We start from the raw sequence: 15,967 nt of genomic DNA, 5'->3' as shown, positions 1-15,967 counted from the left end.
AAATAATAAAAAGCAGAATAATTTTATTTATAATGTAAAAAATTTAACACAATAGAAAATTATTTATATTGTATGCATATTAATAAAACATATTGTATTAGATGAAAAATTATTTCAAATAAAAACAAATTTAATGTTGAAAAGCAAACTAATTGCAGTTCAGCAAGACTGCGTGCACAGCGGCAGCAATAGCAGCATCAGACAATTGTATAAGAAAAACTGTAATGAAGCAGTAGGCATGAAGGTATAGCTGCAAGCATGAAAACTTAAAAAAAAGCAACAACAATGCAGAATTTAGTGCAACAGCATAAAGCCCCACTAGCGTCAAGACCCAGCAGCAGCAGCAGCAGTCGCCATAGCAGCACAACAGAAGCGAAAGCGTATAAAAGCACATAAACTGCTGTTGGGCATTAAGACGCCGAAAAAAATTATTCTACTATTTGTGCTGCTAAACGAAGCACACGAATAAGAACGAAGTGCACACACGATTGCTACAATTGCTAAGAAACATATGAAACGATAACTGCTAGACGACAGCTTCGTGTTATTCGTTGTTGCTCGTTTGCCGGTTCTGCGCGTTGCGATTCTTACCTTTATATCATTTTTTTATTATTATTATTTATTTTGATTTTTTGTGATAATTTTTTTGTTTTTTTTTCTGTGTGCCTTTATTATTATTATTATTTTGTTTATTAGAGTACGTGTGTTATGCAATATTTTTTAGAATATGTTTGTTTGTTTGTGTGTGTGTGTAGTAGAGTATAATTTGTAGATATTTTATAAATGTGGAATGTGATGCGCAATAACTTGGTATGTACGTAACTAAGTATTTCATGACAACGCGCTGCTGCTGCTGCTGCCGCTGTTGTTGGCTGCTCTGTGCTTCATCTACAAGTTATCTATTTATTTATCTCTGTTATATATTTATTTTATTTTTGTTAGTATTTACTTAAGCTTACTTTTAAAAACAATCAAAATGGTGAACGTTGTTAAAAGATAGAAATAGTAATATTTTTTCCACACAGTAATATTAGAAAGCGGCGACGAAAAGGGGTTAAAAAAATTAGGTAAAAATACACAAGAAAAAAATATGCGAAAGCAAAGAAATTTCTATTTGAATTTATTTTTCATTATAATTAAATATTTTTAAAGATATATATATCTAATATACGATTTTTATTAATTTAAATTAAAATTATTATAGTTAATTTTGTAATAAAATAACATAAAGAATATCAAATAAAGATAAAAATTCTACTTTAATATACTTATTATATGATTATGATAATTTTTTAAATTAATTAAAATTAAAATTATTGAAGTTAATTTTATAATAAAACAAAAAAAATATATTAAATAAAGAAAAAGAATGTTCGTATGTTTATATGTAGAAAAGTACTTGTTAGGCTTATTGTAGTTAATTTTATAATAAAACAAAAAAAAAAAAATATATTAAATAAATAAAAAGAATATACTTTAATCTACTTAAGATACGATTTTCATTAATTATTTTAATATATCGTGTTAGTTAATATGATATTTATTAATTATTTTAATTTATCGTGTTAGTTAATTATAAATAAATTAAGAGAATAAGAAAAAAAACTTATTAAATAAAGAATTTAAATCTAGTAGTAGTAAATTTTAATTAATTAATTTTTTTTTTTAATTTTGTGCAAATTTTTGGCAGTGGGTGTAAAATTTCAGTTGCGGAAGTATGAGTTTTTGTATAACAAAGAACCTTCAAACTTGTTGATTATTTAATTTTTGCTAATCTAAGAAAAAAAAAATTATTATAATTTATTTTATTGTACACTTGTGATAATGTGGAAGAAAAGCAAAACTTGTAGATACTTTTGTTTGTTTTAAACATTTGCACATCATATATTGTAACGTATTTAGATACATTTCCTTATGAAATTTATTCTTTAAAGTAAGCATGACTTAATCAGTTAAATATGGAATATATCTGGAATGAATAATGTTTTAGACTCTGGTTCATAACGGATGCCTACTACATTTGTAGGATTCATGATAAGTAAAATGACTGTTAGTTTTAAAAATGCTACAGAAAGTAAAGATTACAAATATTTTTAGCAGAAAACTATGAGGTATAATTTATATAAATGGAAAGAAGAATTACAAAATTAAAAAGATTCTTTATAACAGAATCTCTATATATTTTTGAACCAGAATCTGCAAAAAACAGACGAAAAATATTACCTTTAAATAGCCCAACGGTACTATTATTCGCCAATTATTAATCTTTTTTCAACTTAGTTATTACTGTTGTTGTTAACTGTTTATTATTTGGTTTCTTATAATTTTAGTTCACTGCATAGCGTATACATTTGAGTTAAGTTGAGGACTGATTGAGCACAAGCACAAAGAGACTTACTGCAACAATGCAAATGCAAAAATAATGTGAAATTACAATTTGTTGTTTACTATAGGAGTTTCTTTGTATGTACAAAATTAATTTAAGTAGTTAATAGATAGCCGCGAGACCTGGTAGCAAGTACACAAGGCAAAGCGTCTGATTGCATTTAGAGTGGAAGATGCTAGCGTAACTCTTGTTGTCCTCACTACAATTTATCGCACAGCCTCCACGTGGCACCGCTGGATAGTTTGCTGGTATCCGCTGGATAATGAACTAATAGTGCGTACAGCGAGTCCCATCTCCAGAACTTAAAGATTGTGTTGTGTACGTAAAATCAGGCGCCAGTAAAGGTCGGTATCAGGCCGAGACCTGGTAACGGGTTATTGTAGCCATTTAAGAACAAGAAGAAGGATATGCCCATTTACTATTCACACCATTTTCAATTTCTGATGAAATTATTTCAGTAAATGAGGAGTTTTATTTTTTCTGTGTTATAGTTTCTTTATTGTTCCTATTTTTCCCCACTTGTGTTATTGTTGTAATGTGTGTATGTATACGCAATAGCGAGTTTGAGTAAATGTTCAGGTTCTTTTACCTGCTGCAATTGTTTTATATACTTGTTTGCATTTGCAAGAATAAATGACAGCAAACAGTAAGTGTGTTAAAAAATTATATATGTATATATATAAAATAGCAAAGTTAATTAAATAGGTAATATTAATTATTACTTTTGATAAGCTGGATTTCTTTTACTTAAATTTCGAGCGATTTTCAATATCTGGTTAAAATATTTTTTTAATGATGTTGAAAGTTTTAAATCTCTTAATCAGTAGATTAGTAATCAGTAAAGTGCTATTTATTGACTGATTTAGTTCGCTATATAATGGCCAATTTATTTCGCTTTAAATACTGCACCCAGGGCAACTCTATCGTTTACAACTACATCGCACCACTTCTGTATTTAATTTATAGTTCAAAAAAACGTACAAAGATAGAAACGAACTTCTTTGGGAGTCTCTTTATGAAACTACACAGAAATTTAGGGAAGAAACAATAGAATGTATAACCAAACTATTATCCCACTGTGTTGCCATAGAAAAAAAATCAGAGGTTTAAAAATCATCTTTAACAAAGCTTAAAATTGTCTTTAGAAGCAGGTGCTGGATTTGGTCAAGATTCTCAAAAATGAAAGCCCCTAACAAATCAGATGTGAGGCAGTAACAAATCAGATGTCAGACACTTTCGTCGTCAACTATACTGTTTAAAATAAAAAATTTAGACAATTCTTTGGCGAAACCAGAATATAAAATAGATCTATTTTCAAATATAGAAGTTAATCTACTTTTAAAGACATAGACTTGTCAGATTCGCTTTTTTATATTTAAATGGGTGAAATAGACTTTCTTAGATTAAGGTTGTTCGTGTACTACATATATAGAACTTTTCCCATTAAGATGATTCTTAAGGTCTGGCGTATGGACGGTGTCTCATCTCGAGTATTACGACAGGCTACAATAAATATCTTTTAAATTAAGGCACAAAAAAGAGTGGTAACATAGTAGTCAAAGTAGAAAATTGACAATTGAGTTGAGACTGTAAGTATAACATGGCTTAAGCTTAATAATGAGCATAACTGAATTAAAGGTATTCACACCAAATTTGTCAAATCGGTATTCGGTTAATTTATATGTATAATCTGTGGTACCGAGTTATGTTTAAATACGCGTATACTCGTATAATTTGCTCTCTAAACCTTATTGCACTCTATTTAATTCGAGTTATAAAAAATTATAGAAGTTATAGAAGTTCAAGTTAGGGAAGTTTGATTGTATTATAATATATATAATTCATTAATTTAAAAAAAGTTTTTTGCCACGAATTAAACTTCTTAAGTTCAATCATTGAGTTTCGGTTTAAAGACCCGTATTATATTAAGCATTGGAAATCAATACTATGATTATAATTTAATTTCTGACTAAAACTTGAAATTGTAAAATTTCTAACCTAATCCGATTATTGTAAAATATTAAATCTAATCCGCAAATAAACATTTTTATACAAAAACTACCTACAAATACTAATATTTTAATTTACCACAATTTTAATGTAATTAACTTACTTCACCTCGAATTAAATTCCTAAAATTCACCTAATGAGGTGACTAAAGTCATTGAGAAGATAATTTCATTAGCAAAATAACATTAATATCATTGCTCAATCATAAAGGAATTTCATTAATAAAATAGAAAAAATACAACAAATCACAATGAAGTGAGAGAAACTCAATTATAATTAAAGAATAAAGAAAAAAGAAAAAAATTCAAATTTAAGTGTTCACTAAAATTTAATATGAAACACTTTATGTGAACTTCTACCTGCTGCTATTAAGCATCTGTTTTAATTAAATGCATGAGAAACCATTTCACAAACATCTTAGAAAAATTTGTTTAGTATATTTATATTAAATTTAACCCTTAAGAAAACAAAAGAAAAATCTACTTCGATTTCAAACAAAGGAAAAAAGTCGTAGATTTACTTAAAGCGGAAAACATGCCCACCACACTTTGTTTCTATTGTAAGTACTGCTTCTGCTATTGTTGTTGTTGCTGCTGCTGCTGCTAGCATTGATGTTATTGTTGTACAATGTTTGCTTGATATTTATGAATGTACGACGTACATACATATATATATGTTTATGTTTGCATACGTTTGTATGTTGTATGTACGTACGTATGTATATATGTATGCATACATATGTTTGTGTGTTTGTATGTAGAAAAGTACTTGTTAGGCTGTACTCGAATCAGTTGAGACGTTTACAAAAACACAAAGAGATTCGAATTCGACTCAAAGCTGAACTGAAATATTCTGCGTAAAATATGCTTTGTTCACAAAAAAATTATTTTTCTTGTTTGCTATCAAATCACCACAGCACAAAACACATGTAAAGATAAGCAGTAACAACGGCTGTAGCAGCAGCAGCCGCAGTAACAGAAAAAAACAGCAACAGTAAAAGTCTAATTGACGTATTGATAGATGGACGAATGGGAATAATAAATTTAAAATTTGCATACACTTAAATTTTATTTATATTTATACAAAAAAGAAAATAAAAAATTTTTTATCAAAAATAAAAAAAAAATATTTTTCTTTTTGAAAAAAAAAAGTAATTTAAATTTGTACTCACTTTTCGCGATGAAGCAAACATATGCGATCCTTAGCCACTTTTAATTTTTTTGCTATTATTTTTTTGAGACTTTCCACGGAAATTTGTGGATCGACAGTCACACTAAAATTACCACCAGTTGTGGTATTTATGTTTAAATTAATTGGCGGTAATGTTGTTGTGGAAGTGGAAGTTGCAGTGACGGGTAGAATAGCAGCACCTAATGTGGTTGATGGCGTAATTGTGTTGTTGGTAGGGGGTGGCGTTAGAGCTGTTGTTTGCGGGGAGGCAGTTGCTGATGCTGCTGATCCATTATTACCAACAGCCGCCGATGGACCACACCCTAGGCTGATGTCACGAGTTTGTGCTTGAGGCGTTGGCGCATCACTGGAACTACCGCCACCGTGATTCCCACTACTTGTATTACTTGAGTCTGTAGATTTATCCATTTTTTATCAATTTTTATTTTAAATTTTGCTTTCTGTTTTCACACGATAAATTTTTATTAATTAATTTTCTTCCCTTTTGATTATATTATATTAAATATAAATTTTTTCAATAAAAGCTTATTTGCAAATATATGTACACTGGTAATTTGATTTAATTTATTTTTTTCTGTTAAAAAAAAAAATTAGGGTTTTATATATTTTTTTTTTTTTTGAATAGTAAGGTTATTTGTATTTAAAATTTCTTTATTTGTACAATTTAAATTTTAAATCACTTAACACAAATACACAAACGATTATAAACAAGTATGTAATCGATCGATTTCCCCACACCTTGTGGTTTGATATATGATGCTGTGCTTTATAGGCCGTCGCTGCTTTAAGCAACGTTTTTTGACTATTGCGAAATCGAAACGCACAAAATATATATAAAAAAAAAATTTATTAAACTAATATGTACACTCAAACACACACACACGCACGCACGAGGTGTATAACGAAATTATTAAAGCAAAAAAATTTTTAATCAAAAAATGCTCCAGCGCACACTTTATAATTTTCACCAAATCCTATTTGCCAACCGAACGCACTGACGAGCAACGAGCAACTGGCTTATTTGAGACAGCGTTTTAGATTTCTTGGCCAAAAAACAAAAAAAAAAAAAAAACAAAACACAACCATTTATAAATTCAACTAAAAAAATGTGGTATAACGCCAGCGTAGACGAGATATATCGCGCAAAAACAAAAGCAGCAAGCATGCAGCAGCACGCCTGTTAAGCCGGTAAAGTTTAACAAGCTAAAGTGACGTCAGCGAATTTAACAGCGCGTCGTTGCTAACAGGAGCAGTGATGTGACGTCGTTGTTTTGTTTGTTTAAAATTTCCCCACAGCTTTTTCCTTATATAAAATTATAAAATCAGAGAACGGAAAGAGAGAGCGTGTCTAGCTGTTAAATAGTGTTTATAGATTTGCGCCACGACACTTGCTGCTCTACTTCAGCGCACACCACAGACTTTTCAGTACGACGGCCAATACAATATAAAAACAAAATGCCCAACGTCATAACATCATCATAACAGCACAATGTGTTCTGTGGGTAAAGTGCATTTACACAATTTTTGAACTTTTGCAGAGAGCATATTGTGTTAAAATGGTTTTAAATAAGTGTACTATTTATATACCGATTTTTTATTGCTTATAATTTATATTTTTATATAAAATATTTGCTTTATATGCAAATGAATTTATTATAAGTTACAAAAATGTTTATTATAAATTATTAAAATATATTTAAATCAATTAATTATTTATACATTTAAGGTTGTTTGAAGAGCACGATGAAAATGTGTATATTTTTGTACGAAATATTCTCATATAAAAGCAAATTTATTGCAAATTAAATAAATTAATTAACTAAATCTTTATTATATCAAAGAATGAAATATATGTATTTATTTTTATGCAATTTATACTTATATGAAAGTGAATTCATTGCACATTATTAAAATGTTTATTGCAAATGATTAAAATATATTTAAATTTATTTATTTGTGAGTTAACACTAAAATTAATTTTAAAGTTAACTAAGGATAGGGAACTGGACTTCTAGGTCCTGCGTCCTGCAAAAATAAATAAATTATTTACAAAATTAAGGTTATTTAAAGAGCACGAAGCAAATGTTAGTATTTTTATACAAAATATTGTCAAATAAAAACAAATTTACTGTAAATTATTTTTAAAAATGAATAAATTTATACATATATATATATTGCTTTTTAATAGTCTAATGTAAAAATGTATTCCTCCATATAACATAACAGCGTAGAAACATTAAAAATATTAAATTATTAAAAATATTATTGTTATTTTAAAAATTACATTCATTTACTTAATAAGTATATCTTTGTATATTTTTTCTTATATTTCTTTCATAATTCAAGCATTAAAGTAAAATGGCTCTTATAAACATTATCTAAGTAATTTTAGTTAAATAAGAGTAATATTAAAATGAATTTATTAATGACAATATTTATCTCATACATTAAAGCAATTCTAGCAATTAAAATCAATATAAAAATAGAGATTAAAACCATTTTTAACACAAATGCAATTTTTTTTTTTGTTGTACTAATCCAATTTCACGTGGTAAAATTTTAACGTTGGCATCACTAAAAACTCAACTGATGAATTGTTTTTGATTGTTTTTGTTTTTTGTTTGCTGAGCGTGTGGTGGATTTTTAAAAGTCATTTGCATATAAAAATATAATTTTATTTAAATTATATTAATATCTTTCACCAAATATGTAGATGTTTCAGTTTTAATTTATATTATTAACATTTTCAATGACACTAATAGTTCATTTTTTCACTTATTAAAGTTTTTAATATTACAAGGAAATAGTCAAATCACTATGAGTTAGTTTCACGTTTAAATAAACTAATTATTTTAATTAATTATTCACTGTAACTAAAATATTTCAACACTGAATAAATTTAAACAATCATCAAATTATTTTCTAATTTAATTAATATATTATTGCTTACGAATTTAAAACGTTACTACCTGCCCGGCTTTTATTCACAACTATCGCAATTGCGTTCAAAAGAAAAAAAACATTGTCAAACAAGTTGTTTAGAATGGCAGTGTTGCCATGACTTACAAATTTTTTTCATTGAGTAAAATGCACTACAATAGTGTTCTGTTTATATCGGGCATAGGTTTCAGTGTAAATACTCTTGTTGTTTTTGATATGTTTGCATTTGTGAATTAAAAGTTTGATACAAATTCTTAATAATCATTTCGGTGACTTCCCCATTTTATACTTTTATGAAATTTTGTTGATTATTTTACTCTTACACTCACACACAATTCAATTAAACTATATAATAAAATAAATTAATAATATCTTAGTTACAAAGATTTTATATTTTATAATTAATTATAATAAAATATAATAAATAAATAAATAAAATATAAATAATGTGAAAATTCTTGGTTTACTAATTTTTTTATTTAAAAAAAATGGTGATGAGGTGCCAGAAGTCATGTTAGTTTTTTTTTATATTGGAGCTGTAACCAATTGCTTGAAGTTACGATATATATTATAGTTTATTTTCAATGAAAAGCTGATTACAGTATGGTTGGGGCCAATGTTGTCGAAGTGGTGGCTATAATTGAAACAATAATGGAGTAGTCTTTTTAACACATGTTTCTTAAGCACAATATATATTAAAATAGAATTATTAAGAATTAATAAGGAAAGTAATATATTAATAAGAATTAAAATAACATTTTTCTCTGTTTATTTTTTGAATTGTATGTTATTGTTTATAACAAACATTTTGCATAGAATAATAAATATACTACTAGAAGTTCTAAAAAATTAATTAAATAAAACTTTTTAATATAATTTTCATCGTATTTTATAATAATACTTTATATTCTTAAACGGGCTAATTGGTCAATAGTTAAATAATATACTTTCTGAAATTAGCTCATTAAAAAACAAAAATATTATTATTTATAATTTCCTTTTTGTATATATTTTTAATTGTAACATTGAGGTTAACTTAATAGATATACATAAATTCTTTAAAATATTCTCAAACACACGATAGATGCAAAACAAATCAATTTCCTTAATCTAGTTCCAACAATCAAGAAATATAAACGTGTTATTAATAAAAAATTAGTTGTTAGTACTAGGGTTAAGAATAAAACGTATACGGTATTCTTTGACATACGGTCTTATTGACTATTGTAACCTGACCTTTAATTTATAACACTATTGTGAATTTATATAAACGCAGTCACCTGTATGAATTTCAAAATATTTTTAAAATTTTTGGAAGGAATGAAGAAGACATGTAGCTAAGCAACACAATTTTATTTATTCCAGAACATTCGCTTTTGGTAATTGATTTGAAGTAAGAATTTGTCGCAAGATGAGTAACGAAAATCGACCACAAGTTTCTGATATTCCAACTGAAGTTTCTGATAGTCCAGCAGCAGAGATTTGTGAGAATATAACTGAAGCCTCTGATATGCCAACAGTGGTGCGTGATAATATAGCAGAAGCCTCTGATAGTCCCAAAGAATTTTCTGATAGTTCACCAGCAGCAGTTTGTGATAATATAACCGACGCTTCTGATATGCCAACAGTGGTGAGTGATAATTTAGCAGAAGCTTCTAATATGCCACCAGTGGTGCCTGATAATATGGTTGGTGCTTCTGATATTCCTAAAGAAGTTTCTGATATTCCAAAAGAAGCTTCTGATATCCCCAAAGAAGCTTCGGAAAGTTCAACAGCAGCTGTTAGTGATAAGGAAACAGAAGCTATTGACATGTCAGTAGTGGTTCGTGATAATATAGTAGAAGTTTGTGACAATTTGCAGTCAAAAGATTTGCGCAGCAGAAAGTTTGCGCTAATAACGATTGACTTTGTTGTCGAAAAAAGTAAACTCTCTGAAGAATTGTTGGTAACATTTTTTGATGGAGTCTATTTGCATTTGCTGCAATGCTACAGTGATCGCTATGAATTCATGCGCGAAGGCGGCATAAAAGGTGTAACCAAATTTGTGCTGCGGATGCCGCCAAATGATTTCCATTTGGTGAACATTTTGACAATAATCGAGGAACGCATGGGGCAACAGGAGACTTTGGAAAAGAGCGAAGAGATACGTTTGGAATTGATAAAACAATTACATGAAATTCTAGGATACTTCATAAAAAATGGAAAGGTGCTTTCACTGCAGGCATCCTATGACAAAATAGTTTGTGTATTAAAGAAAGCTGTGCGTGATGATTATCATGTGGTGAAGCGTGAAGCTTTCAATTGCATTGTTACTGTGTCACAAAAGGTGGATACGTACACGTTTCAAGCGCACGTAGAGCCTTTGGCTAAAGCAATATATCCCGCTTTGAATCACAAACATGCTGAAGTGCGTCGAAATGCTGTCAAAGCTTTGGCACAACTTGCTTTGCATATCAATCCAAAAGAAGAGGCATTATCGCAGCTCATAATGGAAGTGTCACCATTGCTAATGGATTCGATGCCACTGGTACGTCGCGAGGTTGGAGAAATGGGTGTACTGATGTTGCTAGAGTTGCGGGATCGCTATTCATATTTTGAACGCATTTTGCCGCTTGTGTTGTCGTGGTAAGTAAATAATGAAAATTATGCAAGTAGAAATAACATTTACACCTTTTTTATAACAGCTTGGCGGATACTACACCTGAAGTAGTGAACTACATACAGCCTTTGTGGGTTAAGTGTGGCAGACAGTATTTTGATGAAAATGAAGCGGAATTGCAGAAGCAGGAAATTGCAGATTTGCCGGTTGTAAATTATCCAATTAATGTTCAGCGACCAACGATTGGTTGCCGTGCGCTTGTGCAACGTACGTTGCGCGTACTTATGCTTATCACACGCGAGTCCACAGATTGGAAGGATAACGTTCGTATGCATTCACTGAAATTACTCTATCAATACGTATTGCATGCAGAAGCCGCTATGACAGCTAAATTTTTTGAGATCTTCCCGGAAATATCACGTGCCTGTCGAGATGAAGAAGTGGAGGTGAATAAAGAAGCCTATAAGGTTGCTGATATTATGGGACGTTTGTTCTCCTACGCTGATTGGTGTGAACATGGTTTCGATGGACTGGCTAAAAACGCTCGGGAGGGGTATTTGAAATCTTTCTATTATATGTTTAAGGTGTCGTGTGGAGTTAAAGAGGAGGATTTACTACGAGTTTCAAGAATTTTGATTGAACCGGAGTTTTCACAATGCTTAAAGGTAATGTTTGATAGTAAGTCTAAGTTGCATATTTAGCTGTAGACAAAGTAAATGACCTTAGCAGTTGTAATTGTATACATAACCATACAAGCATAGTACCAGGACTTTCCATATAAGCGAAATACTAGGACTATCCATATAAACTTAATATATAATATATTGGATATTATATATGGATATTAGAAGATTATTATTAGAGTGTATTGGATACTCTATTAAAGGAATTATTATGTGTAAGAGAGCGCCTACGAGTAAGAATAGAAGTGCATGCTTGAATGAAGAACCTTTTACTTATACCATAATTGAATCCTGGTACATCCATATTCCCGGTTTATACATCGTCTGTCTGAATTTAAATATAACAATAATAGTAGTGATTATATATATCAAAGCCGTATCAAGCCCGTAACAGTGATATTGTCACCAGAAAAAATTCACAACAGGCTCTCACCTAACATTTATCAGGAAAAATATCGACTTCGCCGTGCAGCAAGAACTGTGCTAGCTCAATTGAGATCAGTATATAGTCATCTGCTAATCAGTTATTGTCACGTCTATTCCTAATGTGTGCCCAAACTGCAGCTCTGCTCCTCTAGACTTTGCTTATCTGTTCTCTTGCTCCACTGCACACACAAATCTCCGTCCAACCGATCTTTGGACCCGCCCCATTGAGGTGGTCAGGTTTCTCCGTCTGGACTTGAGTTGATTTTAATTTAAACTTTATCCAATTTCAGTCGTCAATCTCAAGGAGATCTTTGGTATTCTAACGCTAACATTAATTTGACTCCAATTGATCTTTAGCTACTCTTCACCATGACTTTGTCTATATGTTTTTATGTCATTATACACATAACAATTTTGATCCAATTGATCTTTGGCTTAAAAGAGAAAGGCGTAAAAGAGAAACGGTTTCTCTACCTTAACACTGGTTAGCTTCAATTATAATTTCACACATCTCTAATCCACATATGTTCAGCAACAGTCCATTTCTCTTAACACTTCTACCCTATATCTTAACCCATGTATTTGGAGTTGTAATTCCTTTCATATTATCTACTATATGGATCTTCATCACCATTTGGATTAATAATTCTTCCTTCGTATTATGGATTCATCTACATGTATTGCAAAGCTAATGGTAGTAAGGTTAACTTTTTCCTCTCTGCCTAAAAATCGAAATTGGGCACCTTGTACCTATACTTACAGTAACTTCCGCACTCCAAAGCACTAGTTTTGGAGTATTATCTCTTCTAAAGGTCACTTCGGTGTAGAGCAACTACTTATACTCCATTCATTATTTGATTGAGTTCTTTCTTTAGTTATTTGATATCAATGTCTTTCTTCTCTTTTCAGATCTATTTTCAAGACTACGTCATAAAGTTGGTTCAGGTTATTTTAAAAAAATGTAATATAAATACCATGGACCCAACTGATAATACAATAGATATATCAAACGATAATTTAACCTTAAGCGTTGATATAGCTGATGAGTTTTTAAAAAATGTCTACATCACTACAATGAAAGTGATGGCCTTGTCGTATGAATCTGAACATAGTATAGCGCGTGATATAAAGATTAGAGGTTACTCAATATTACAACAGCTGGCAGAGAAACGTGGCACCACTATTGATGGTTTACATGAAGAGCTATTCACTAGTGCCTTAGCTTATGTGGTCGATTTGGATGCACCAATTGATGAACGCAGTGAACCGTTGCTGTTGTTTTATGGTTTAATCGCTATTGGCAATTTCCATCATACGTACATGGAACAGTTGAAGTCGAAAATACTATTAGTTTGGAAGCATTATAAGAATATGGCTAAGATCAAAGTGTTTAGCGCTATATCTATAGCAATGTTGAAGTGGGAAAACACAGTAACTACAGCGCTTAGTGTTGAGAAGAGTGCAGAAATATTGAAAGATTTCGTAGATATCATTGTGGTACCACATTTACTTTGGCGTGCTGGTGCACATGCAGAGGCTATGCGTACCTTTGCCACTGCCACAATATGCACGATTTCTCAAGGTGCTCCGGCGGAGGCTAAAATTATACTACCAAAATATATTGGCTACATGAGTAATCTATTGGAGGACAACTCAACTGCTACACGCCATAATGCTATCAAATGTTTGTTCAATTTTGGTGAGATACCTGTCGAGGATTTACGTTTAGCTGCTTATGGTAAAATTGTTACTTTAAAATAGTTTCCACTTAATTTATGTTTACCTAACATTTTAGCTACACTGCAAAGATTAGATGATCCATCTGCTGATATACGTGTACTGGCTATCCATGCTATTCCACACTTAAAGCCAAAATTCGAAAAGGCAAAAGGAGAGGAGGGAGAATATGAGCATACCATTTGGGAGACGTTCATAGAAAGAGCAGTTAATATGTTCCTTCTACATTACGAAGGACCGGAAAAGCGTGTACAAGCAGCTATAAAAAGTTAGTTATTAATATATAATTACTAAAAATTTTATTAAATTAAAATATTTTTATAGTTGCTTTGATTGAACTCTCCAAAACATATCCCAAAATATGTCAAAATTGTTACAAAAAGACAATATCAATGACTTCCGTTGACTCAGAGCTTGCTAAGTTGGGAAATGAGCTATCGATTAATACATAGACTGTTTAATATAATTTCTTTATAAATTTAAATTAAGCTTATTTATTTAATGAAACAAATCATTTTATTATATTTGTTAATTATAAATAATTTGTAATTTTCTTTTTTTTTTAATAAATTGAACTACTATTACCACATGGCGCGTTGTACACCAGACAATTTATTGTAATCTGCCAAATGTCGCCATACGATACGACTCAATCTATACTTGTGCACCACTCCTCTTGGTCTTGATGTCAGCGCACAACGTTCACGTACTCGTACTAGCGACGAGTCCCGCGGAAAAGCTGCTATTTCCACATCGGCCACTTCACGTAGTTCTGCAGGTAGTATATCGTTTTTACGTAGCGCGTTGACGCGCAGCCGTTCCTTTGCGTGTTCCGCGACACATTTTCGACGCTTCACATCGCGTATCATTTTCCAATCTGCATATTTGGTGCGCACTTGTTGCAACTAAAATTAATAAATGTTCAATATATTTTTCCTTTTCAATTCCGTCCAATGTTTGGAACCATTTAAGTAAATATATGAAAATAGAATTACTTACACCACAACCGGCGATTTGCACTGACTGACAGACGAAGTTACTGACTCTGGCCAGGGAGTTCATTTTTAATTAATAAATTTTAACAAATAATTGTTAATTATTTATTATTGCGGTTACGAAAATTAACCTATTACATATACTCCGGAATACAGCTCCAGACAGCTGCTTCTGCTAAAATTTGTGCAAGAAACTGTCAAATTTGACGTTTACTGGTGCAGTTGAGTTAAGTGATGCCATATTTTTATTTTACAAATGTTATGACTGCAGTCACGTCATGGCAATTGTTGTTGCTTTGAATGTAACATGAAAACTTGACACTGACAGCTCATTTACTTTTGCATTAAAAGCAACAACAATTGGGGACTGTGATTGCAATCATAACCCCCAATTCATTTAATATTTGCTCTAGCAACGTTAAACACACTATGTTAAGGTTTTTACCTTATGTATTCATTAGTTGAAAATTATGCATGCTCATCTGACAATCTATATCTATGTCACATGAAACCTACTTATATCCAGTCATATTATCTTATTCCGTTCTAAATGGTAAATGATATTTAGAAAAACAATGTTTCCACTGCAGCTAAATCAATTTATGTTAATCAAATTAAGATTTGGAATTTTCCATTAATATAAGTTGATTTATGCATGTGAAATAGTTTTTATTTTTGGCAGAAAGTTGTACAAAAGTTCTAGGAAAGCTTCTCTTTGTTTACATTTCAATTATAAGCATATAATATTTAGTTTTGCATTGTTAGCAAAAATTATTTAATTTAGCATGGAAAACGTAGAAAATGCAAACAATTTAATAAAGCAAGATTTTATCTGAAATAAATAAATTTCACTCAATAATATATCACACAAAGAATTGAATGTGTAATTATATATCAATTAAATCATTTATATATAGTATACATATTTTTTTTATATCTATTATATATTCAATTAATATAAACAAATATTTTATTAAGAATTTATTTATTTTATTAAATA

At 30.2% G+C, this 15,967-nt stretch overlaps 3 protein-coding genes across 3 annotated transcripts in view; 1 reads left to right on the top strand and 2 right to left on the bottom strand.

Annotated features, from left to right (window-relative positions):
* The window catches only part of LOC119670873 (midnolin homolog), a 110,498-nt gene extending 104,438 nt beyond the window's left edge, over nt 1–6,060 (bottom strand). The window contains exon 1 of the mRNA XM_038081297.1: nt 5,568–6,060. Coding sequence (XP_037937225.1) covers nt 5,568–5,995 — 428 coding nt within the window. The 5' untranslated portion in view covers nt 5,996–6,060. The remainder of the gene's footprint in view (nt 1–5,567) is intronic.
* A 3,754-nt stretch (nt 6,061–9,814) lies between these two features.
* On the top strand, nt 9,815–14,483 carry LOC119670871 (dynein assembly factor 5, axonemal). Its single transcript, XM_038081295.1, has 5 exons — nt 9,815–11,152; nt 11,212–11,791; nt 13,145–13,973; nt 14,031–14,240; nt 14,297–14,483. The coding sequence occupies exons 1-5, from the start codon at nt 9,939–9,941 to the stop codon at nt 14,422–14,424; spliced, it is 2,961 nt and encodes a 986-aa protein (XP_037937223.1). The 5' UTR covers nt 9,815–9,938; the 3' UTR covers nt 14,425–14,483.
* A 43-nt stretch (nt 14,484–14,526) lies between these two features.
* LOC119670872 (28S ribosomal protein S14, mitochondrial) lies at nt 14,527–15,152 on the bottom strand. The gene is made up of 2 exons (XM_038081296.1): nt 14,972–15,152; nt 14,527–14,877 (listed from the first exon to the last, which is right to left on the bottom strand). The coding sequence occupies exons 1-2, from the start codon at nt 15,032–15,034 to the stop codon at nt 14,554–14,556; spliced, it is 387 nt and encodes a 128-aa protein (XP_037937224.1). The 5' UTR covers nt 15,035–15,152; the 3' UTR covers nt 14,527–14,553.
* Between the last annotated feature and the right edge of the window lie 815 nt (nt 15,153–15,967).

The sequence above is a fragment of the Teleopsis dalmanni genome, chromosome 1 (assembly GCF_002237135.1).
Source record: "Teleopsis dalmanni isolate 2A chromosome 1, ASM223713v2, whole genome shotgun sequence".
In the NCBI taxonomy this organism is placed as follows: domain Eukaryota; kingdom Metazoa; phylum Arthropoda; class Insecta; order Diptera; family Diopsidae; genus Teleopsis; species Teleopsis dalmanni.
This window is presented reverse-complemented; position numbering and strand designations above follow the sequence as displayed.

What these genes read in the sequence shown, in the direction of transcription:
- LOC119670872 (XM_038081296.1), bottom strand. Translation starts at nt 15,034, where the DNA reads ATGAACTCCCTGGCCAGAGTCAGTAACTTCGTCTGTCAGTCAGTGCAA. An exon ending in TGCAAATCGCCGGTTGTGGT is followed by an intron (nt 14,878 to 14,971) that starts GTAAGTAATTCT and finishes TATTAATTTTAG; the next exon opens with TTGCAACAAGTGCGCACCAA.
- LOC119670871 (XM_038081295.1), top strand. Translation starts at nt 9,939, where the DNA reads ATGAGTAACGAAAATCGACCACAAGTTTCTGATATTCCAACTGAAGTT. An exon ending in TTGCCGCTTGTGTTGTCGTG is followed by an intron (nt 11,153 to 11,211) that starts GTAAGTAAATAA and finishes TTTTTATAACAG; the next exon opens with CTTGGCGGATACTACACCTG. An exon ending in AGTTTTCACAATGCTTAAAG is followed by an intron (nt 11,792 to 13,144) that starts GTAATGTTTGAT and finishes TTCTCTTTTCAG; the next exon opens with ATCTATTTTCAAGACTACGT.